The following is a 23,408-nucleotide window of genomic DNA, read 5'->3' as shown; positions in this document are numbered from 1 at the left end:
AAGATCTTTAAAACTTTCCATACAAAATCCAAGACAGTCGCACTGCTAGTGATTTACAAACAATTCTTGGTCATAATGCTGAATGCCTTTGCTCTTTTGGGTGTTAAATTAGATCATAAGTAATACTGGAACATAACTCTGGTGGTCTAATTACTTAATTATGTCACTTTAACAGCGATACGCTTTTATTATTTACAGAAGAGGTCATAAAACTGTTTTCAGATGTTTGACTTTTGATTATTTGAATTCTAGCAGTAAATAGTGTAGCAAAATAGCTTTTTGAGATCTTCACTGAGTGTTTTTTTTATGCTTACGATGTTCCCTGAGTAATGTTTTAGTAATTTCTTTTAGGCTGAACATCCTCTGCCATATGAACATCTCTTAAATCACAAACTATAGTAAAACTCTGTTGAAAATTAAATAAATGGAGAATTGGTAGTTCCTAATTAACCAGTAAGAAAAGTTTATGAGAGGCAGATTGAATAAATATCAAAGCTTCTGAGTTATATTATCTTTCGTAAATTGGCTTTTCTCCAATTAGTGTATGCTTTCAGAAGCTGGAGAAGAAGATGAAAGGATCTGCTTTTGATAAAATACATGACTATGGCAGTGCTTGAATAATTTTATGGGAACTTGCTGCCTAAGGCATATGTTTTACTGTCTGATAGTAAATGCATGAGGAAAGACCATCTGTTTTTTTCAGCTTGAACAAATATATGATCCAGATTGAACCACTAGAGGCCAAATATAATCGCTTTGTGTTTTACTTTGCGCTGCTCCATACCTACAGCAGCATCCTCTTGTATTGCACGTATCATGGCACACAGTTCAAATGCTGTCACTCAAGAATTATTTTTCTTCTGTTAAGGGGATGTGGGATGACTATCCAGGGTTTAATACAAACCTCTGCCCTTCATTCATCCCTGGAAAAACAGTTTCTGATACACTTTGACCACCACGCTCTCAGACCTTTGGGTTTTGTTTTTACTGGACAGCCAGGTAAAAAGCATTGCTGTGTTCTCCATGTCTTCAGCTCTTGCTGTGGAAAATTGAGCAGCTTTCCTTCCATGGTTTGAGTAAACAGACTAAATTAGAAAGCTTGAAAGTTGTTTCCAATTATTGCTTTACTTTGAAGGAAGGAAAGCAGGTCAGCAGTAAATATATTACAGAAAATATTCCAGAACACTTGATTTTTTCCTCTTTTTGCTAGTGTTGTGTTTTACAGCACCTGAAAGTATACTTTTAGTTTGGCAAAGCTAACAGGACTCGGTTTCTCTCCTCACCCAAAGTGCTTACAGTCTCATTTTAGACATAAAATGCTGAATTGAAGGGAAAAAAGTGTTCAGCGTTGAAGGAAGGAATGAAGGATAGGGGGGCAGGATTTAAGCAAGTGGATAAATGCAGACGTTTTTCTTTTGTTCTTTAATAATAATTAATAACAATGGTTCATTTCTTGTAGAGCTTCTGTGAAAAAAATGAGAACAAAAGGTTATGAGGTTTGGAAAAATATCTTTCCAGGACCATTCTGACATATTACTCTGGGGACTGTATCTGCTTTTCTTGGATAATCGGCAGACCTGCATCTACCAGGTGCTAATCTAAACTGTGCACCTGGCTTTCCTGAGTATTTACTTTTGTTTTGATTAATATGCTGCTTAACTGTGCTGGTTCCCACTCTTGACTCACTTTTCCGCCATGTCATGAATTTACATTTTGCCGACACTGATCTTCTAAACCACAGCGCTGAGGGACAGTGGCAGTTCATCACATGTGCTGGGTTCGTGGAGGATGGTTTTGTGACTGCAGGACTGGGCTGGGACTTAAAAGGTTCAGGTCCACCCCACAGTTCTACTGAAAACTTCCACACAGCCTCAGGAGAGTCCCCTACCTTTTCTGTGCTGTGGTCTCCAGCTGTGATATGGAAACAACAAACTTTCTTCTTTTCCTACTGTGTCTGTTTTCCATAATTTTGCTGCATGAGATTTCTTCCAAGTGAAAACTTGCATTATGTGCTTGGACAAGACCCAGTGCAACGGGGCCTCAAATTTAGTTGGTATTACTGGAATACAACTAAACAAGAGCAATTTTTAATACATAAGAGCAAAGAATACAAGAAAATAAAATTTTAACTGATTCAGAACTGAGGAAAGCCAGCAAAAGGAAATGACAGTCTTTTACTGTAAATTCTTAGTCACTTCTTAATTTTATTTTGCCCTCCATGCAGGCTATAACTAGGAGAAACCGCATTTGTGACTATGTCGGTAGGATGTAATTATAGGGGGTTTGTATGTGAAGACTGCAGTAGCTAAAACTACCATCAGTGTTCTGGGAGATTTTCCTTTGAAAAAAGATGGGGGGGAGGGGGAACAAAGTCACTCACATGGTGAATTTTTATCAATTGGACCAGTCTTTCATGAAATCTTTAAGCATATATCTGCTGATCTCTTTCTTTAGACTGGAAGATAGATTTGTCAATGGTATGTGACCATTATTACCCTACTGCTTATCATATTTTATTTACAGCTCTTGATAGAGCTTATCCACGAGATCCTATCGGGCTTGATTTTCAGAGTGAAACTTCATCCCAGCAGTTAAGTGATGTGCTACTAGATATGCCACCAATGTATTATTGCATTGTGCGTCACATTTTCTAATAGAAATTCCAAAGAAAAATACTTAACATTTTTGTCTGATGTACTGGATGCATTACAGTGCTCCTGCCATATTGGGAGGTCGGTGCGTTATAAGGGGAAGAACAATTCTAGCAGATGCAATAATAATGATGTCTGTAGCCAGTAATTTGAATAAAAGAATAATTTAGGTTTGAAAGGGCCTCTCAGGTTGTATAGCCCATGCTCCTTCTCACAGCAGATAATTTCCAAGTCAGAGGAAGGCTTTTTCCAGCTCCATTCTGAAAATCTCCAGGGGCACAGATTGCACAGCCTTGCTGAGCAACTTTTTCAGTGCTGCACCTTCTCATTGTGATTTTTTTTTTTTCTTATAACTAATGATAGTTTTTCTTCATGCAAATAATGTCCTCTCTGCATTCCGTGTAACCAGGAATAGATAGTTGACAACAGCAGGTCTCAGCCTCCCTTCCTTCTTCAGGCTGGGCAAACACAGCTCTGCTCAGCCTCTCCCGTGTGTCTTGAGCTGCAGCTCCTGATCACCATGCTGCTGAGTGAGCTTGCCACCAGAAACACCCCACACACCCCAGTGCTTTTCTGAAAGCTGCTGTGTTTTCGGAATGATTGTGTAGGTTAATGGAAACTCATCCCATTGAAGAGTGTATGCCCCATCTGCATCAAATAGTATTTTTTGTGCTTTGTCTCTGGAAGAGATTTCATCACTTTTGTATCAGGAAGGAGCCATTCTTTGTTCCTTCCAGGTACATGCCTGCATTAATATTGGGTTAGAATAAGAGTCTAGCAAGAGTCCCAGCAATTCAGATGGAAATCAAAGGCCTGGTATTTGTGGTTGATTGATTACTGAGCATGACTGACAACTATCAGTTATCTGATTCTATGAAACTTGTAGTTACTTGCAAAAAACAGTACGAGTGCTAGAACTTACGATGTAGAATATACGCCACTTTACACAACAGATGATTAATCAGTGAATGTGCTGCTTAGTCAGTCCATGGTACTGTGGATGAAGTGAAATTCTCTTCTGATCCATTCCACAGACAACAGTTTTTCACCACCACAGTAGCGTTGCTATTGGCAAAGCAGCCCTATAGGAAAAAGTATTCTCTATCATCCACATTATAGGCCTTGGGGTAATACCAATTCTTCCGGCCCATGTCCGTGAACACTATATGCTATATGCATGCTCTCTGCTGTGATAAACAGGCGCAGGATTCACAAGAATTTGTACAGTGATACTGAGTATTTGCATTTTCCTTGCATAGAGATTTGGCAGTATGTCGTTGCTTTGTTTCATCTGCATGTATTTGTCAGTACCATGAAATGCGCAAGTTCATTCAAGCTAAAAATTGCAGTCGTGTTTTCCCAGTTGTGACTGCATGACTTCTGTAAGACCCTCTTGATTCACTCCTACGTTTTAACTCCTTCCATTGATACTGAGTTTGTTCCTAGAATGGAGCCTAGTCTCTTAGGGCAGTGGTACCACAGCCCAGCTGCCTTTGAGCTTCTGATAGTTTATTAAGGTCTGTTGCTCAGAAGGAAGTTGATTAATATGGGAAGAGACATAGCAGTTAGATGCAATATGGACTTCAGGACTTTGATAACCTCATATTGCCCACATCTGTGGTCTACTGTGGGAGAAATGATCTGTCGGACTGGGGAGAGGACTCTCCCATTGATAAGCTTTCTTTTGAGCCACTAAGAGGGGCTGGACTGGATAAATGTACAGAACTGATATCAAAAGTAGCATCTGTGTATGTTGGGTCAGCTCACCGAGATCTTCATACATATGGGGTTTTTTTCCATTAATTCTATCAGTGCTGCACAGAAGTCTGTAGAATTATAAGGAGGCTATTTGAATGTCTTTATTTAACCAAGCAGTAATTGAATTCATTTCTGTTAGTGAGAACTGTTAATTGATAGTCTTTAGTAATGTTGGTGGATAAGAATATAGATGCTGGATCAGGGTTCTGAAAAATATTAATTGCTAATATTCTTTCTTTTTCAGTTTTCTCCTTGTGTTTGGTTGCTTGATTTTGTCCGTGTTTTCCACTATTCCTGAACACACAAAACTTGCCTCTGGTTGTCTCTTCATTTTGGTAAGTGAAGCTTCTAATTAACAGACATCTTTACAAATACTTTTATATACATTCGTATTCTCTCCTTCATCATGGAATTCCTAAATGCTTTAAGAAACCATACTTTTCATCAGAATGATGGCATAATAATAAAATAGACGGTTCCACCAACTTTTTCTTTAAAAACCAAGTCAGAGTGTATGTAAGTGTCACCTTACATCCTCTTCTTTACTTGAGAACTGCTGTGTTTTATTACTGATACTTTTTCTGCTGCAGTTTGGTATTGACTGAGCAGGAAGGACCTTTCATACTGTTGCTGCTGCCACTTACAAGGTCTGTATGTATTGAGGCACTTAAAATAGGAAATTGTTTTATCTTGGATACCAATTTCTGGTAGCTGCTGGTAGCTACTGACATTGTAGTGGCAGTTGCAGCAGTAGGATGTGGTACCTTCATTATTTTTTCATAGTACATGATTTTGTATTCTAATTCTTTCTCCTTTTTCCCTTCTGAGCTATGTATAAATGGCTTTAATCCTGAAAACTGCTTAGCATTTTTCACATATTGTATAGATGCTTTATTCATCTGCTTCTTGATAGGCTGTTTAGTTTTGCAAGTGATGACATGGGGATAAGTGATAGTGGTCATTAAAATATGACTGTATACCTGGAGTTACCATTGATATTTCAGTTCCATGCATACAGAAGACTGTGGCTTGTTAGTTAATGCCTGAGGTGAAGTAACTGTTGACAAATGCCAACGTATCAATTGTCATCGCTGTATATATCTGAAAGCACTGGTCTTCAGAACAGCTTCCCAATTAATTGCAACATGAGCAGTCTGATAAATATAATTGCAGTGTGTGGTATGCCTCCAGAGCACAATGTGCTACAACATCAGTATACCTGAATGAAATGACTGTACTTGGCTAGATGCAGAAGCGTGGTGTTCTGCTCCATCTGACCATACCGCTTCTTAGCAGGGCTTGTTAGGGAGAACCATGCTTAATGTGGCATTCTACTTCCCAGCCATGTTATCCTTGTTTCTGGATAAAATGTCAGGTGGCATTAAACCAGCTGAAAGTGGTTTAATGTTTATTAAACATTATTTTATATTTTATTATAATATTTAATATATTTATATTTTACAATATTTTTTATTTTAATTATATAACATCTTATAATGTTTATATATTATTATAATATTTAATATAATATAATTTATAATAATTTATTATTATTTATATAATATTTAAACCATTAAAGTGGTTTAATGATTTAAAAGCTGAAAGTGATCGAATTTAATTCTTTACTAATATCTACTTCCATTTCTTGTGCAGTTGAACAACACTTTGCAAATGGAAGTTTGTTTGAATGCTCTGTAACTGTATTATTGCAATTATTACACCAATTGCTAAGATTTTCTGGTACATAAAACAGGAAAAATTGGTTTGTCTGAAAACACCCAATTTCTGATAGAAAGTAATTTTGTGACAGGTAATTTGTTTCCCTCTATACTTATGCAAATTGCTTGCAGAAAAGCCATTTGTTCTGACATAAAATATGCATTTCCCATGAGTCACACACTCGTTGGTTGTGCTGGTATGCTTACTGCCAGTTCCTCAGCTGGCTGATACGCATGTTGCCTGTGGTTTGCTGTGGCGTGCCTGGGAGTTTGACTGTGGAAGAGCTCTGTGAAGCTCTGGGTTTGCTCCCATGGACAGGTTGAGGAGTGTGAGCTCCATTAGCCCATATCCCAGTCCTTGCAGAGTCCTTGTAGCAGTGTCCATCAGCAGGGATAGGCTGCTTGGGACTTGAGAAGGGAAACTGTGAGGCTTCCTGCTTCCATGGTCTTGAAGATGGGCTTTGCTCACCTCAGCAATTCTGACTTAATGTTTTTCTGCCATCCTTCCAACACAGAAACGACTGTAAGGAGGAAGAGCATGGATAGTTAATACTTGAAGCATCAAAGCTTTAGTAGCTTGGTCCAGCATTTCTGTGCTGTAGCCTCATGTGTTCAACAAACCCTTGGCAGGAATAAATCTAGCGATGACAAATTTTATGGCTCCTGCTGTGGGTCTCTAATGGAGAAAAATATAAACACAGCAAAGTATGAAATTCCAGAAGCAGGCTAAAACTAACTGGTTTATTCCAGTTTATTGGTGCGTGATTTGCTCCTTCTCGGCATACTGAATCATTAACTGATATTAGTAATGTTATCAAAGCAAGTTACTGCAAACACGAAATAAGAAAATAATGCAGTTCTGCCTTAACTCAGGAAGGATTGTTTTGGCTGTGCCAACAAATAATTAGTCACTAGAGTTTCCACAACCTTTTACTTACAGTGATTCACACAATTCCTACAAGTGTATCGTTTAGTGCAGACAGTTGTATTAACTGACAGAGATCTGCTTTAATACCATTTTGTTTCGTGCTCGAGATGGAACATGGATGTTTATTTTCTAATGAAGTACAGTACAACAATCTGTAGAGCTGCCTGCTGGGTTTCTGTGAACTGTTTGCTTCACAGATTTATTCCAGATGGTACCCCCTAGAGCCATGTTAATTGGCTAAAAAGTTAATGTAATGTTTCTTCAACTTAATACCTGAGCTGCTGCCTGCACCAGCTCCTGTGACTTCTGACATATTGCAGCTATTAGCAATTACATGGGAAGGTTAAAAGGGAAGTATAAATGAGGTAAGCAAACCTTTTTCTCCTTCCCAGAAAGGCCAGAGGAGCCGAGAAGATTCTGCAGTCAGTCATTCCATTTATCTATCTATCTGTCTGTCTCCCTGAGCCTCACCTTACAGGGGAGCAGAGAACACAGCTCCGAATCACTGTATCTTAAACGCTCTCTCAGAAAAAATACAACAGAGTTCAATAGTTCTGTAGTAGCTCAAAGTAAATAATTGTTTAGGAAAGAAGTATTAGCTGAGGGCTTCTGAGTGTCAGCAGTGGTTAATGGACTCATCTGGACTGCAGAAAATCCCAAGTCCTGCTCCCAGGGCCAGCACAAAGCTGCCACACTGTGTCAGGCTGCACCCGACCAGGGCTTCATTTCCAGCATCTGAAAAAGCACTGCTGGATTCCTAGGCACCCTCTGCTTATCAGGGAGCCTGTCAGGGGAAATGCACTCAATATTTGAGTTTTATGTTTAAAATGAAAGTCCTCCAGATATATAAATTATATGAACTGTTACTGCATCAGTAATGAATTTGGTTAGATTTGCTTTCAGAAATAATAAGCCTAACCAGATGGGGAGCATCAGATAAAACTCCTTGTACCTACAATTATAATTATTCTTTAGCCTCATCTGCACACATAACTTCTGACACTCAAGCTGCAGTAGTGATATATCCCAGACAGACAGTAGAAGAAAATCTACTTCAACATCAAAAAAAGCCACAAGCAGCTGAAGAATCCAACTAACACAGCAAGAAAGTAATCTTTGGTGTATTGCTGATCTCCTGCAAGTACATTTCCTGGCACTTTATCAAATGGTAAACACAAGGGAAGTAAAACTTAGGCTGGGAAGGCAAAATCAAATCTTTTGGGGAAGGCAGCCAAGAAGAAAAATAACTGGAATCAGAGGGCATTCACTCTCATGACCAAACTTTCTGTATTTTAAGATCATTTTCAGCTAAAGCTATGCAAATGACTTGTTCACTTCTATTTGTTTGCTGCCTGTTCAAGAAAATATGAGTTGACCCATAGATAGTTGGCAAATCAGAAGTCGGGAAGGGACTTGTATCAAATTAGATGTATCATTTGACCTAGCATTTACACATTTCTTCTTTGAGTGTCTTAGAACTTCTGGCTTAAAGTAAAAAGCTGTAGAAAAGCAATATCATTTTCATTTGAAGTGGCAACAAATTCCATTTTTTTTCCATAATTTTCATTCTTAATCAAGACAAAAAAATCACAAAACTCCTGAATTTCTGTAGAATTGGTTTCATCAAATCTGTTTTGTGTTTTTCTTTGAAAAGGACTGGGATGGAAAACTACATAGTTCTACAAAATAAGGGCCTCTGAAAATGTACTCTGGGAACATGTTCTTCAGTCAGTAATAACTCCCAGAAACATAAAAGCAGACAGTGTATAGTAGATGAAGCTAGCTTCTATGCTTACTGTGGTCACTTACATGGATCCAAAAGGAAACTCTAGTGAGTGCTTCTAGCAAGTAAGCTCTTCCTAAAATTTTTCTCTTCTGATATTTCCCCATAAATGAAATGTGGAAAGAGGATGATTAAAAAACATAGCATATAGCTGCTCTGTAGCAAGCAAGTGCATATTCAATTTGTCTTTGGTCTTGAAGAGTGAATCCATCCACCAGAATGTAATCATACAAATGATAGCTACAAAATTTTAAGGCTAGGCAGAACAGATTTTAAAAAATGGTGGATAATGCTCTACTCACATCATTTGGATCAGTTGTCCCACAACTTGAATCATCTCATGACAGTGGGATAAAGACCACGAGACTTGAAGAGAGAACAGAAGAGATGGTAGTGTTGGCATTCCAAACCAACCAACAAACCTCTAAAGCAAATAGACACACACTGTAGCTATGGTAAGAGTGAAAATAACAATCAAAATGATTACATAACAAAGTAACATGGCATCACATACAAACTATGAAGGTACCTGGAAAATCTGTTGTCAACAGTGCTTAGGGTACACTGTAGATTTCTTATATATATTCCTGTTCCTATGTAAGAGGTGTCAGTTATCTTACCTTGTCCATCACATTTTATAGCCACGTGCATAAAGTCAGTAGAGAAGATACTGATACTAATAACAGTCACTTTCTGACTCCTTTTGTTTCCTAGCACAGAGGACTAGCATTTCGTCAAAGGCAGAGAATGTGTTCCGAAAAAAGGACTGCCATTATTGCAAAAAGGGTCTTCTAGCCAGCCATTCAAGGGGCCACTTTCTCTAGGAGAACACTCACAATTTGAGATTAAGAGTGGAAAATGGGGGAGGATTAGATGTTACTGATGAAGTGCTATGATTCGGATTAACAGTAGTCTAATTCTTTGAGGAGAGAAGAGCACATCTCATTTTAGATGGATCAACACAATTGTGCGAAAGAACCAAACCAACTGTCCAGGACTTCCTTCAAAGACAAATGAGCATAATTCCTTGTGCAACCGCTCTTCCATAGTCTTCCTCCTATTTTTATCATGTAAATGATAAGGTAGTATGACAAACTACTTCTAAGTCACAAGTGTAGTGTTTTGCATAGATGCAGATTTGCCGTAGTTTATGCTCTATGCTACGGTATTGAATTAGAGTTTGATAAGGATCCAAACTTGTTATATGAATAGCGAGAACTATCTTGTTAAAACAGGCCAAAAGCAGGTAGCGCAGACTGTAACAGTAAAAATGGATTGATATCAGTGTTTGATATTCAAACTTTGAATTCAAAAATTTGGACCTGGCCCTTGGTAGGGAAATATCAACTTGCTAAATTGAAATGCAAAATATATCTCTAGAGGAAAATCGAAGTACAGGATCAGAAACACTGCTTAAGGAAAAAAAAAAAATTCTCCAAGGATCAGATGCAGACATACACATAACAGGAGCATTAAAAATTCTTAAGTGTAGATAGTGGCAAATACAAAGAGACATACTGGATCTAAGTCCGATCCTGAGGACTCTGAACTGGGGGTGAGTTTCAGTGATGAATTAGCAAAATAAGCACTGATTGCTTTGAATTTAGAGGCTTTCATGGAATGCCTAAGGAAAGGATGTATGTCATGGACAGGATAATAATTTTGGTATCAGATCTGAACCTGACAGGAATTGGCTGATTACACCAAATGTAGATACGATCACAGGAAATGTATGTCTCACAAAGATATATGTATATGTTTTTGAGAGGATGTGGAAGGATTTTGCTCTTCTCTTTTTCCAGAAGACCAAAATTCCATAAACTTTGAAAAACAGAGAGTAGGAAAAGCTGAAAAACACTCCACAAATGGCAGTTGTAAAATGCAAAACGTGATATACGGGATTTAAAAGCTTAATTATTGGAGTGGAAAGAGGGGAGCAAGTCAACTTTTTCACTGAGTCTAGGGAACTGAATAAAAATGTCGTAAATGATGACTTACGCAAGAAATAGAAATGCTGACATGGCAGATGTGAATAACTTCAGTAAACCTGAGGCAGAAGCAGCATTTTGAGAGCTTGAGTGAAGTACCTTCCCAGTCCAATTTGCCAAAATTTACCAGTTTTCAGATAACACTTTCTTTAAATTACTTTCTGAGTATATTTGGTACTGGAAACATTTCCAACTACATCATCTCAGATGCCCAGAGGTCTCCCAGTAATCAAAGCATACATTGATATGCTCCTACGGAAGCTCTGTTGATGAGCTAAGGGAAACTTCAAGAATAAATAAATATGAATGCAGCAAATATCATTTGCTGAATCTCTAGTTTTTATCAAGTCCAAACATGCTAGGACCAAAGAATAAAAGAAGAAATATCCCATTCCCCTCCACTTTTCAGAATGCCAAATGTTGCCAGTTAATTCTCATACATGTGTTCAGCCGTAACAACTAGCCTAAGCCCTTTGCATCAATACAAAATTAGCATGGATGCCAGAGCATAAAAGGATCTGAAGTCTGTGAATGGTCTGGCACCTTTCTACACTTCTTTTGGGCAGAGCAAAAGATATCAAATTCTTCACAAACATTTCAAAAGGAAGATCTGGGATCAGTGTTGCTACAGAGATGTGCTTGAACGTCTGCCTGTAGCTTGTGACATCAGAAACATGACAGCAGCAGAAAAAAATGCATGAAGAAATCACAGAGGAGTTGCAAAGGCCTGGGTACAGCTGTACAGCACTTCATTGTTTTGACCATGCGGATCATTTTATAATTAAAATGAGACCATTCACTGCTGATCTTTTGCTACAGAGGAAGAAAATGTGAACAAGCGCAAGGTAGGATACAAAGATGATGGGAAAGTAGAGGATATTTCTATAGTTTGAGTTTTATTGATGTTGCCTCCATTCAGGAATTATCTCAGAAGTGTAGTTGCACCTGGCATAAACAAATGACCTGGGGCAAAACAGGGAGAGTAAATCTGAGGCACGGGAAAGAAAGCACGATATTTAAGGATGATGTCGTGTCTGGGATAGAGCAGAATGGACAGTGAAATCAACATTTGCTGTTGCAGTTTTCCCTATTTGAAAAAGGGTTTTCAGCAGTTGCCAAGGTCTTTCTGGAAGAAAATACATCCACCAAAAGCCAAAAAGAGCTTTGGGATAAGTTTGCTGATGCATGCGCTTAGATGGTAAGCATGGTAACCTGCAGATGCTGTGTGGAGGGAAGTTCTTTTAGTAGTGGATCTTGGTGCTTCAAGGGCATTTGTTTCTGTGGCATCCCCAGCTGTCCTGGGGTTTCTGTCCTTGCCCCATGGATGTGGAGGAAGGTTAGCACAGTTTCAGTGCTAGAAATTTGGTCTGCTATGGTAAACAGTCTATAAGTAATCAAATGGCAGCTCCTTTATTCCAGTGTGTGTTTTTTCTGTCTGAGTTAAAGCTGTTTTTACTTGACACAAAAATTCTGGGCTTTTTTTTTCTGTTGTGGCTGAATAAGGAAACATGACTGATAGATGCCATTTCAGGTAATAAACAAAAAGCTAAGAGGGAATTGGATAGCAGAAGTCCTACATAATGTACAGCTAATTAAAACTAAGCATACACTGGGATTTTAATATTATATCAATAGACTTGTGACTGCATATTAAATTAGAAGGCACAGGATTGATTTCTTAATAATGTTCCATTAACATATAATCAGCATGGGAAATCTTAATCATAATTTGGAAAACCAGTGTTGTAAAAGTATCACATTCATTATAAAACTGATAAAAGACGGGGAAAAAAAGTGCATACATTTAATTTCATACTTACTGGGTATTGCTGGGAGCTGCGCTGCAGTCTCTGGCTGTGATTTATATGCCACTAATAGGGTCTGCTCTGGGTTATGTTTTCAGATTTATGGCTGCCTCTTCCACTGCTAAACTGCAGTTGGAGAGAATTAAAACATTTGTTAGTGAAGCATATCTACGTGTGTGTAGATACACTTGTTAGCTGATCAGTTCAAAGATCTTCCCTTCTAATGCTGAATTAAGAATTGTAATAATAATACATTAATAGAACGGTTTATGTTGAAAGAGACCTTAAGGATCTTCTAGTTCCAATGATCTGGTTCAAATTACACCACTATTTTGAACAGTAACATATGCACGTATTCTTATCTGCTGATTTTAATCTGGAAAGTGGCCAGTATAACAAGAGCATCCTGAGTCCTACAACAGCTCCTGCAGCACAGCTGTTTACAGTTCAAAACTTTCTCAGGTTTCTCTGAAATGGAGCAGCACTGCACTAGCATCACTTCTCAACAGTGGCTGTTAATGACGAGAGCCCAACTCTGGGGCTCAGTACTTTGAATCAGTTGAAGGGTTTTTTTTGCTTCAGAGGAGGGTGCAGAAGCTGAGGTGTTCTTTCTTTAATTGGTTGAGAAAACATTCTCATCTTTTTCGAGTATGAATACTAAGGCATTGCTATTTGAATAGTATCAAGTATTCATCCCGTGTCACCATAAAGAAATTTCAGCAGCTGGTGACATTCTTAAAACAGTCATCAACAAATGAAAGGATGAGAAAATGTTTATTCTTCCTCTGTTCCCGCTGATTTGGAGGTACCTGATGTCCCTGTTGATGTGTTTTTAGGGAAGTGGGAACAGCAGCTCCTTAGCCGCTATCAGACAACTTCATTCCTCCTGTCCTTCCTGTTGTGTTGATTGAGAAGCTGCTGAATTACACCAGATGAGTATCTGCAGTGCAGCTACACTACAGAGATATTGACTTCAGTATGGAAGCACTTGTAGCCTGATTAAAGCTTATTTCGGGGGATTAATTTAATATGTTCAAGTACGTGTCCTAGGCTCCTGATAATGTCACTTATAGACCCTGTTCTCTGGTGACCTCAAGGCAGGCAGTCTGCATCTCCATTGTCCTATTTCAGCAGTCTTTGGAATACATAGTATCCCAATTTCCATACAAGTATAATTAAAATAACAGCAGAGCTATTGTCTTGTGCATGGATTCCTTATATCCAAAACTGGCTTATTTATATATTTCGAAATAACCAGGATCCTCCTATAAGAACTCCTCAGAGTGCTCAATTTTGGTCATTTTCTCATCATGAAAATGGCTCTAATTGCATGAAATGATGGTCTGCAGCCCAGGCACCTGATTTCAGCAGCAGGAGTGCATCAAATTATTTCAAGTTTTAATAAACAGCTATGTTAATGAACAAGAAAGCTATGATTTTTATTTTTATTTTTTTTCTGTTTTAATGTTACACTGAGGAAAATACTTATCATTGAAAACAACCTGAGAAGGATACTAATGTAGACATTTCCAACAAATGGTCTTTGGTACTCTAATTAGATGGGCAAAATATAAGAGAATCAAAAGCACACACTGTAGCTGCCTTGCACGAAGGTCCTGAAGGACCTTTTGCTAATAGAAACCTTGCTCTGGATGACCTATTTTCCTTCCATAACTGTCATTGTTCCAGTGACGGAGCAACCAAGGCACATGCAGATGTAAAAAAAACCTCAGGAATACACTGGCATTTCCATTCCTTATGTCAAAAACAACTGAATATTTTAAGCTCAAGTGTTTCAGCCTCGCTTCTTGCATATGCATAGCTCCCCATGACAAGAGAAGCTGTGTGTTTGGAAACAATTCTGAATGAGATCAATCTGATGAATAGTGATCTGAGAAGGAAGAAGGACTTTCCACTTTCTGAAGTACCAGTGGATCCACCATGCTGTTTACAGAGGGAGGCTAGCTGTGAGTGTAAATCAGCCGGGAAAGTTACAGCTGAGATCACTGTGGAGCAAGGACAAATGCATCTTGGACTGGAAAGGATGACAATAGATTGGACAAGGAAGAAACAGTAAAGACTAGGGGATCTTTGCTGGATCCCCTGGAGGGAGGAGAGTTAGGCTGTTAATGTGCACATCAGTTCAAGTTCAGCCACGCTAACCTTGGAATGAAGCCAGATTTATCACCCATGGAAGATTTTTCCCATTCTGATGTAAAAGTTGTTATTATATATCTCTTAAGTAAACCAAAATTAACAATGTTCCATCATATTATACGCAGGAGAAAGATACTTCAAGTGTGTCATTTCTAGAGCAAGCCTAAGAGTCGTATGAGTTCTAATGATTTATGCCATCGCGTGCCTTTTCAATTACACTCTGATTTTATGTTTCAATTGCTAAGAAACTAAAAACAAGTTACTTAAAAGTCTAGATTTATGATTAGAAGCCATTCCAAATTATTGGGTTTTTTGTTTTTTGTTTTTTCTTTAAAAATGGTCTTTTTTGGAATGCATACTTACCATTTTTATCCATCACAAACCAAAAAACTCATGACAGTACAGCTGCTATAGGAAAAACTAATGTTATTCCCTGGCCTGAGTTAACCTTGACAGAGATTTATCTTTACATTGTGAGTGAGTGCACTGATTACTGAAACATTACTTGTTTCTCAGTTGCATGGGACTCTTTCTGGTATCAACCTGAACCAGTCCAAAACACCAGTACAAAACTGACCCATAAAGTACTGTGAAGAGTTTCTGTCTGAATGTGTTCACATTTTCTGGAAAATCTTTTTCCTGCATCCATGATGATGTTTTCCTTTTAAATTCGGTTGTTCTTTGAGGAAGTAGGGGTGGCCAGGATATAAAGATCATTTTGAAATATTACTATTTCCGAATGTGCAAAAATAAGTGCAAAATCCCATCTCCACCTTACTCAATGACTTTTCTGTTATTCACCCTTATACTGTACTTTAAAACCTCCAGAAATTTGGTATGTGTAAGAAAGCCTTATGCAGGAATTTTTAAATCAGCATTCCAGTGCACAGAGCCACGTTTTAATATACTTGAGCTCTTACTGTAACTACAGCTGCTGTTTACAAAATTTCCTTAACTAACAGAAAGTTTAATTTCGGGAGTGTATCACTGTGCATAAGTTTATAATGCTGCTAGAAATTGTAACCATTTTTCCCATGGAGTGAACAAAGATGCCTCTTCCACACTGTTTTCCGAGAAAAATCTCATACCTTTTTTTCTGCTAAAAAAAAAAAAAAAGGAGAGAAAATAGCTTTTTGCTTTTTTTCTTCCTCAGAACTGATGTATTGTCATGAATTTTCATTTTGTGGGAGATGTATATGTGTATATATACGTGTGGGAGAGAGAAAAATGGAATTTCTGCCTCCGAGGGGAGACCGTGCAGTAAAAGAAGACTCTCAAACATGCTTTCAGCATACATTGGCTGTGCTCATCTTTGCATAACTGAGTGTTATAGCAAATAGTAATTGCTAGTGGTAGTAAAGATGACAAATGCTTAACTGCATAGCACTAATAGGAAGCAGAATGTTAAACTACCAAAAAAATTAACACTTTTCAACTTCTATCGGCAGTTCTATGATACTAATTTAACCAAAATGAAGCTATAGAATAGTCCTTTGTGCATCGTTAAGCACTCTCCATTCATGCCAGCTCTGCACTGGGGAGGCCTAGCAGGGATCTTGGGGTTTGTGATGTGATGGAGGACTCACTCCTGCCTGCGTGGATCAGCTCCCACACACAGTGCTGCCCGCACAGGCTGAAAGGTGCCTGTGACATCTCAGGGAGCTTACTTAAGTTGGGGTTTCTTACACATCTGTGCGCACAGTAAGTTTTCTAGGAAAACCAGAAACAACAGTGAAGTGAAACAGGATGTGATTTTAACAAGGAAGAGATTTTATTGGAAAGAAAGAATGCTGCTTCTTCTCTTTCAGTATCTGTTACCCCTACCCCAAATTGGTAACTTCGCAGAGAATCAGACTTCAAATGGCCTGGATGCATGCTATCAACCCCTGTAAATTCAGAGACATAATCTAACAATGTTTAAAGCAGATCCAACAATTCACACTGTAGAAGTGGTAGTTAAACAACTAAAATGCATGTTCTTCCTTTTTTTCTTTTTCTTTTTTTTCTTTTTTCAATTTGTCTTCATGTCCTTTTTCTTCTTGGCCTACGCAGATTTTCATACAAGGTGATGCACCACACGGTAGGCAGCTGGTATGAAATACAGTTACTGTATGGGGAACTTTCTCAGCTTTGCACATAATCTTTTCTGAAGTTGTGCAACAGTCCAGTCATTGGAATTAAGTTGAAGTTGCTAAAGAGGAATAAAAAGAAGATCTTAAACAGTCACACTCATTTTTCCCTGTGTTCTTTTCTTCCCAAAAAGTTAATGCTTTCTTTAGCTGCATTTTAGCAAAGGGATCTCATTTTGCTTTTGTGATCTATGAATTCAGTATGGAATTCACAGAATTGGAAATGAAGACGCTAATGAGGGCCTAAAAAATCTTCCAGTGCAATGCAGCTGTACAAGCTGCCATTTTAAGATGGAATACTATGTTTTCAAATTGTTCTATGATATTGAGAAGCAAAAGCAAATTAAATTTAGAATATTTCAATGTACCGCCATTAATCATAAGTTTGTATATGACAAAATATTAATATTGTCGTTAGTTCAGGTAAATTAATGCCTGACTTGATATATGTGATCTCTGCAGCCTTATTGGCTTCCAGAATTTTAGGATCTCACAATCTAAAAACATCCAAACACTTTATTGAGGAAAAGATAATATTGGATCATCCCTACCCTTGCAAACATCCCTCTTTTTAATTTATTTGCATTGTTTTTTCATTGCTTCCACAGTAGTCCTCATCCTGAAGGAATAACAAATTAATTGGCTGAAGGGACAGCTTTCTCCTGAATGTAGAAATGCATTCAGATGCCTAATAAAAAAACAGCTTTCATCCCCTTCTTGACAAACTGCTTGAGAACCTCCTTCTTCAAGTATTTTTCTCCTTTTGGTTGGCACACAAATTTTATCTTTTTAAAACCTGTAACTTTATTATGGCATTCCAGAATAGTATTAGAATTAATAATGCTGAACCAGTACATAGATATTATATCACTGCATATTATTGAGATTCAGATTTCCTTAAGGTATAGAGCTGAATTATCCTCCAATCTTTATTGTTAAAATTCTGTTAATCTCAGTGTTGTACTGATTTATTTTTTCCATTAACGTGTTGCTTCTATTGAGATGAACAGTCTTGAAGAAGATTCCAATGCGAAAGAAATGCAATCTAGGCAAAGAGGGAAATATTCTGGATGTTTCCCAAAACTTGTCCAGGGAAAATTATGCCTGTTGTGAATATTTATATGCTACCTTACAAACAGTTACATACCCACTGTATATAATTACAGTTGCATGTGTTAGCTTACTCCTGGGAATAAATGGATTCCCTAACTGCTTCTTCATCACCTCAGTCAGTTCACCTATCTACTGTTATTGTGGAGTACACTGAAGAAATATTTACCAAAACTTTCAGCCTTCAAAATAAGAACGAATTTTATGGGTGTGCATAATATCTCACTAGCTATGTGAACCACCTGTGGTTTGATCCTCGGTATCCAAAATTCTCTGGAGAATTTTGAGTTGATATTGCATGTGTAGGATGTAACCCTTCTGTGTTTCATACTTAGTAGCTGATTTTAGCAAGTTTGACTTGTATGCTTCCCCAGGAAACTTTGGGGGCTGTGTTTCCAGCAACCACGATGAGGAGTAGGATCCCAAGATTGCCTTTTGGATCTTCTGGTGATAAAGGTGGATTACTAGACACATACAGTGTTTCTTAATGCTTCCATGTTGGCTGTTACAGACATCTTTCTTATTTGTCTTTTCTAGGAATTTGTCATGATTGTTGTCTTTGGTTTGGAATTTATTATTCGTATCTGGTCTGCTGGATGCTGTTGTCGATACCGAGGATGGCAAGGAAGGCTGCGCTTTGCAAGGAAACCGTTCTGTGTAATAGGTGAGTGTCTCAGCTCTAGTTTGTTTTAACATAAACATAAAAGCCCTCCCTTCTGTTTTGCTTCTAAATGAAAACCAATGGAATCAGGTAGTTTGCAGTCACCAGATGTAAATCCAAAATAGCTGCGCATCATCTACCCAAAACATCTCTAGATAGAAGGTCCCTAAGTACCAGTCAGCGTGTGTTTCTTATGTTCTCCAGAAGACATTTTCTTCTGCATGTCATACACCTGGCCTGTGTACAGGGATAATGAAAGGCTGAGAGCTGATCTCACTGAAAATTGGGGGAGTTGTGTGCGTTTAATGGCCACAAATCTTTAGACATCTTTTATATACATGAATACAGACTATGCACATACACATGTATGTTATCTGTCCTGTTTATTTCCATTTCTGTAATTACAAATGCGTACATTTTAGTTAAATTTGAAAGCCTACCAAGAAACAGATATCAATCTGTCTTCTGACAACATTGCCAATTCCTCCATTGCTACTCTCTGCGTAGGGTATAATGCCTGCAGGTGTTCCAAGAGTCTCTTTCTCCCCTTTTGCTCTAGAAATTCTTTCTGTAAGTGATAAATAGACCAAAAACCAGTGAAATCCTTATTTTTAAAGATAATCTGCATGAAATGAGTTTCCCAATAAAAACAGAAATCACGAATGGATAACCAAATTAATCTGACAATTTATTGTTTTTCTAACTGTATGGAGGACATGCGTTTCCCGGTACATCTGTGGAACTTCAGGATCTGAGCTTCCCAACTTGTCTCTAAACATCTTTCCACTCTGCAACCTTTAATTTGTCTACTTTGTTCTGTTCAGGCAGTAAGAAGATGTGTCAATATCTTACCCAGGTTCATTAGGTGCCAGATCTCACACACTTGCCCCAGGGACAAATGTCTTTCTTCATGAAGGCAGCAGCTTTAGAAATTGTATAGAGAGCAAGTTACTCTTTATATTAGAGAGAGATGAGAATGGGGGTGTTTTCTTGAACCAGAGGTCAGAATGTGCTGGAAGAGCAGTCCTCCTACAGAGGCCACCTGAAGCCACCATGGGCTTCATAGCTTTGAAGACGATTTCTGGAGCCAGATAAAGCAGCAAAGCTCAGTTTTTTATAGTGTTTGGTTCAAAGTAGAGGGAAAAAATATCATTATTTAGAAAAAAAAAAAAATTTCAAAAATATCAGGAATGAGAGCTACTTAAGAAAATACTGAAAGCCTAGTTAGTAATAATTGCATACTGTATCATTTAAATATCAAAAGAAGAGAGAGGAGATGCTGATTTGGTTGAAAGTTATGGTGGGACCTTCTTCAGTGCAGGTACACTGGAAAGATGGGTTGAGCAGTGAATAACTGGTGGATGTGAAAAGTGCAGAAAGTAGCTGGAGAACCACTAAGGACCGAATGAGAATTTGAGAAGCAAGGGAAAAACAATTTTTATGGAAAAAAGCCAACAGAACCAGAGTAGAACCAGGCTGTTAATGTAGTGGGAGAAAGAAAATTAGTGATAGAGAGAAGATCATGGAGAAAAAGCAAAGGATGAAGATAACGAAACATTATTATATCAGCATGTTCCTTTCTATTTTCAACCTCTACTACCAACTTACAATACCACACCTTTACCATATTTCACATTAATTCACTTAGAAAAACACACAACATGAACATGCAATGAAACTCTTAGTGGAGAAATGGAAATTTTAAGGGACTGAGCATTAACTGTGGCTATGTTAAGACTAATACTTAGCTCATTTAGATCTAAGCAGATCTATCCATTTTTATTTGGTAGGAAAAAGGGATGAATAAACCTATGATCTCTTACAATTCTGTTTTCAGAAGAAAGAATGGGGTTATTATTTTTAAATATCCTTATGTACATCATTTATGAACTCGTGGAAGTAAATGTTCATTTATATGTTTTATTATTTAGGTTTTCCTTTCTGGACCCTGATACCGAGAGAGGTTGTAAGGGTAGTTCAGGCTTAATATTACTTCACTTCATATTTGGTGGGGGAGGAGTTAATGAGTAGATTTGTTCTGGAGAGTTTCCCAGACTTCTCTTTGTGTTCTTGCTATCAACTTTCCCCTCTGTCTTGCCCTTCAGTGACCAGTTCCCTTGAAATATCTCACTCATACATCTGACGTTATCAGCTGATCAGTTAATACTTTCTATAGTCCTTTTTTAAAAGCCTTTAAATATTTTTGTCTGAGAATGGCCCAAAAGACACCAAGATAGCAATAGTCCCATGCTATGTGTGGTAGCAAGCAGCAGTCAGGTACTGATGGTCCTTCATGTTTTTGCTAATTATGAAGTCCATATGAGATCAGCTCTGGTTGTGGTTCAGTAGTGTGGCATATCTCATTACTTTGCAATCTGAATGCTCTGAGAAAGGACCATCCCATAGCAGAGGAGAATAGGTTTTCCAGTCAAACTTTTTTTTCCCAACTATTTTAACCTTCTGCACAAAATTCACTTTAGTAAAGTAACTGCACCAAATACGTTCCTTGTTTTGCTGGGCTCTGAAAACCCTTTTAGTTTATAGCAGTATTTACTTAGCAATTGCTGTTTTTCTCATAAATTTCTACCTGTTATGACCTCTATTACACGTTGTTTAAGAGGAAGGTAGCTGGTCCTTGTTGTACATAATATTTTTCTGTCTTCAGTAGCAATTCAGTTGCTCTTCCACTGTTGCTGTGTGTCTGTGTTATGGAAAAAAAAAATCTTAAGTTAAGTTCGTCCATGTAGCTGGCAGGACTTGAGCATGGATTTTCAAAGTCTAAGCATTACCCACATTCTCAATTTAAATTTGGGTTTTGAAACTCTCATTTCAGAATCTTCTCAGAAACTTTAACTTAGCCCACTTCTAGTAATATAACATTTTTCCAGGACAACTACAATTACTGATGGTCCAGCCTAGTGAAACGTTTCATGGATTTCAGATAGTCTGTTAGTAGATTCCCCACAGCTGCTTCTATTTTACTTCTTGTCAAGCTATAGCAGGGTGGAAATGTCACAAGTTCACATTCTCTTGATGATGCAGAATGAGCGAATTCCCAACAGGAAGCTTAAGTTCATTATTTGTAATCATTAACTTCATGGCTGGCAAACCACGTTTCAGAGCATTACGTGATAGCAGTGGCAATTGAATGTTACTGGATCTATTTTTTGTTAATTAAAGTGGTAACGAGCCATCATATCGTACTTCTGTCAGATCTTTATAAACAAATCCATGTCTAGTGTGTTGCAAGATCTATTGAACCTTTATTTTAATTCAATGTCTTTATGTCATGATGTGTTTTGTGCATGTCGCCTTGGTATTTAGATACATAATACTTTTTAAATGCAGCCAGATAGTAGATGTGCTGCTCATGATAAACAATATAAACAGTCCTTTTCTACTATAATTTGAACTTTAAATAACCCAGTGATGGTCTGTAATTAAGTATATGCTTGACCAAAGAGACACATTTCACATTGCATCTCATTATAAATCCCAACCAGACCAAGTTCCAGCAGGAGCAAAGTATTTCCTGGGGCGTTTTCCTGACATCTTGTGCCAACCCAACTTGAACTCATCTCAGGAACACCCTGCCCACTTCATTCCAGAAAACGTGCTGACAGAAGTAGTGTTTAGACTGGAAACTGAGAATTCCTTGGATGCTTTCAGCAGCCATAGTTACATGCAATGAATAGTCACTCTTTATATTTTAAAACTAATATTTAATGGAATGTCCTTATATTTGACAGTCCTTGCTGCTGAGTTCACGCTGAAATTTCTTTCTGGTATGTGTTAAAGAATTGAGCAGCCTATATTTGTTAATTGGCATGGGTTTTGATTTCACCGCTAGTATTATTATCATTTTATTTTGAGAAGTGACCAGCATGGATTGGGCAACCTGACTCAACTGTTTTATATTTTCTTCTTTCCCACTGAGGAGCTGTGGGGTAGTGGCACATTCCATTTTCATGAGTCCTGGGGACTGAGATTTTGATATGAGGGCTGAGCATATTCTGTGCATCTGCTGAAGTGTCTCATGGTCAAAGAAGTCAGTAAGACTAGTGATTATTTTTTTTTTTAATTAAATGACTTTTCATTGAAAAATATTGATCAACTGAAATCAAAATTATTGATATCAGTTCCTCTTTCCTCGGGAAAACTATTTTACATTCAAGCTGGATATTTTTATCATCAAAATAAGAAGGACACTTTCTTCCAGTCATATAGAACAGCTAATAATCCAGTTTCTGAATTCTAGATATAGTTAAATGTTCAGGCAGATTTGGAGCAGGAAATTACCATCTCTCAACCTTATTGACATTTTCCAAACATCAGTAAGTAACTCTTAATTAGTCCAGAGGGAGACAGTGGTTTACTCTGTCACCTGGTTGTGTCAATTGTACTCATCTGCTATGGAAGAAGCTTTGATTTGGCTTGTCCAAAGAACAATCAGGCATTTGTAAAAAGGGGATTCTGGAAGCGCAAATTAGAAGAGATCCACAGCAGAATGGATGAAGTGAGTTAGAGCATGGGATTATGAAGGACATCAGAGAATCACAAAAGAAATACAACGTTATGATAAAACTTGCCTGTTAAAATCCAGAGACCTCTTACTGTAAAGAAAGTATTGGTGATGTTAGAATTACTTCCTTAGGAGGCTATTGAAAATACTTTCCCAAGTATTAGGTGGTTGTGTCCATTCCAAATATGTCTGACATAA

General features: G+C 37.8%; 1 protein-coding gene across 3 annotated transcripts in view; it reads left to right on the top strand.

The window, feature by feature from the left end:
* Positions 1–23,408, top strand: part of KCNQ5 (potassium voltage-gated channel subfamily Q member 5) — a 263,525-nt gene that overhangs the window by 176,442 nt on the left and 63,675 nt on the right. For all 3 annotated transcript variants that reach the window (XM_040697580.2, XM_025148953.3, XM_015284764.4), the window contains exons 2-3: positions 4,654–4,744; positions 18,565–18,691. In XM_040697580.2, the coding sequence (XP_040553514.1) occupies positions 4,654–4,744; positions 18,565–18,691 (218 nt within the window). The remainder of the gene's footprint in view (positions 1–4,653; positions 4,745–18,564; positions 18,692–23,408) is intronic.

Source organism: Gallus gallus, chromosome 3 (genome assembly GCF_016699485.2).
Source record: "Gallus gallus isolate bGalGal1 chromosome 3, bGalGal1.mat.broiler.GRCg7b, whole genome shotgun sequence".
NCBI lineage: Eukaryota > Metazoa > Chordata > Aves > Galliformes > Phasianidae > Gallus > Gallus gallus.
Note: the sequence above shows the minus strand (reverse complement) of the source record. Positions and strands in the feature narration are given on the sequence as shown.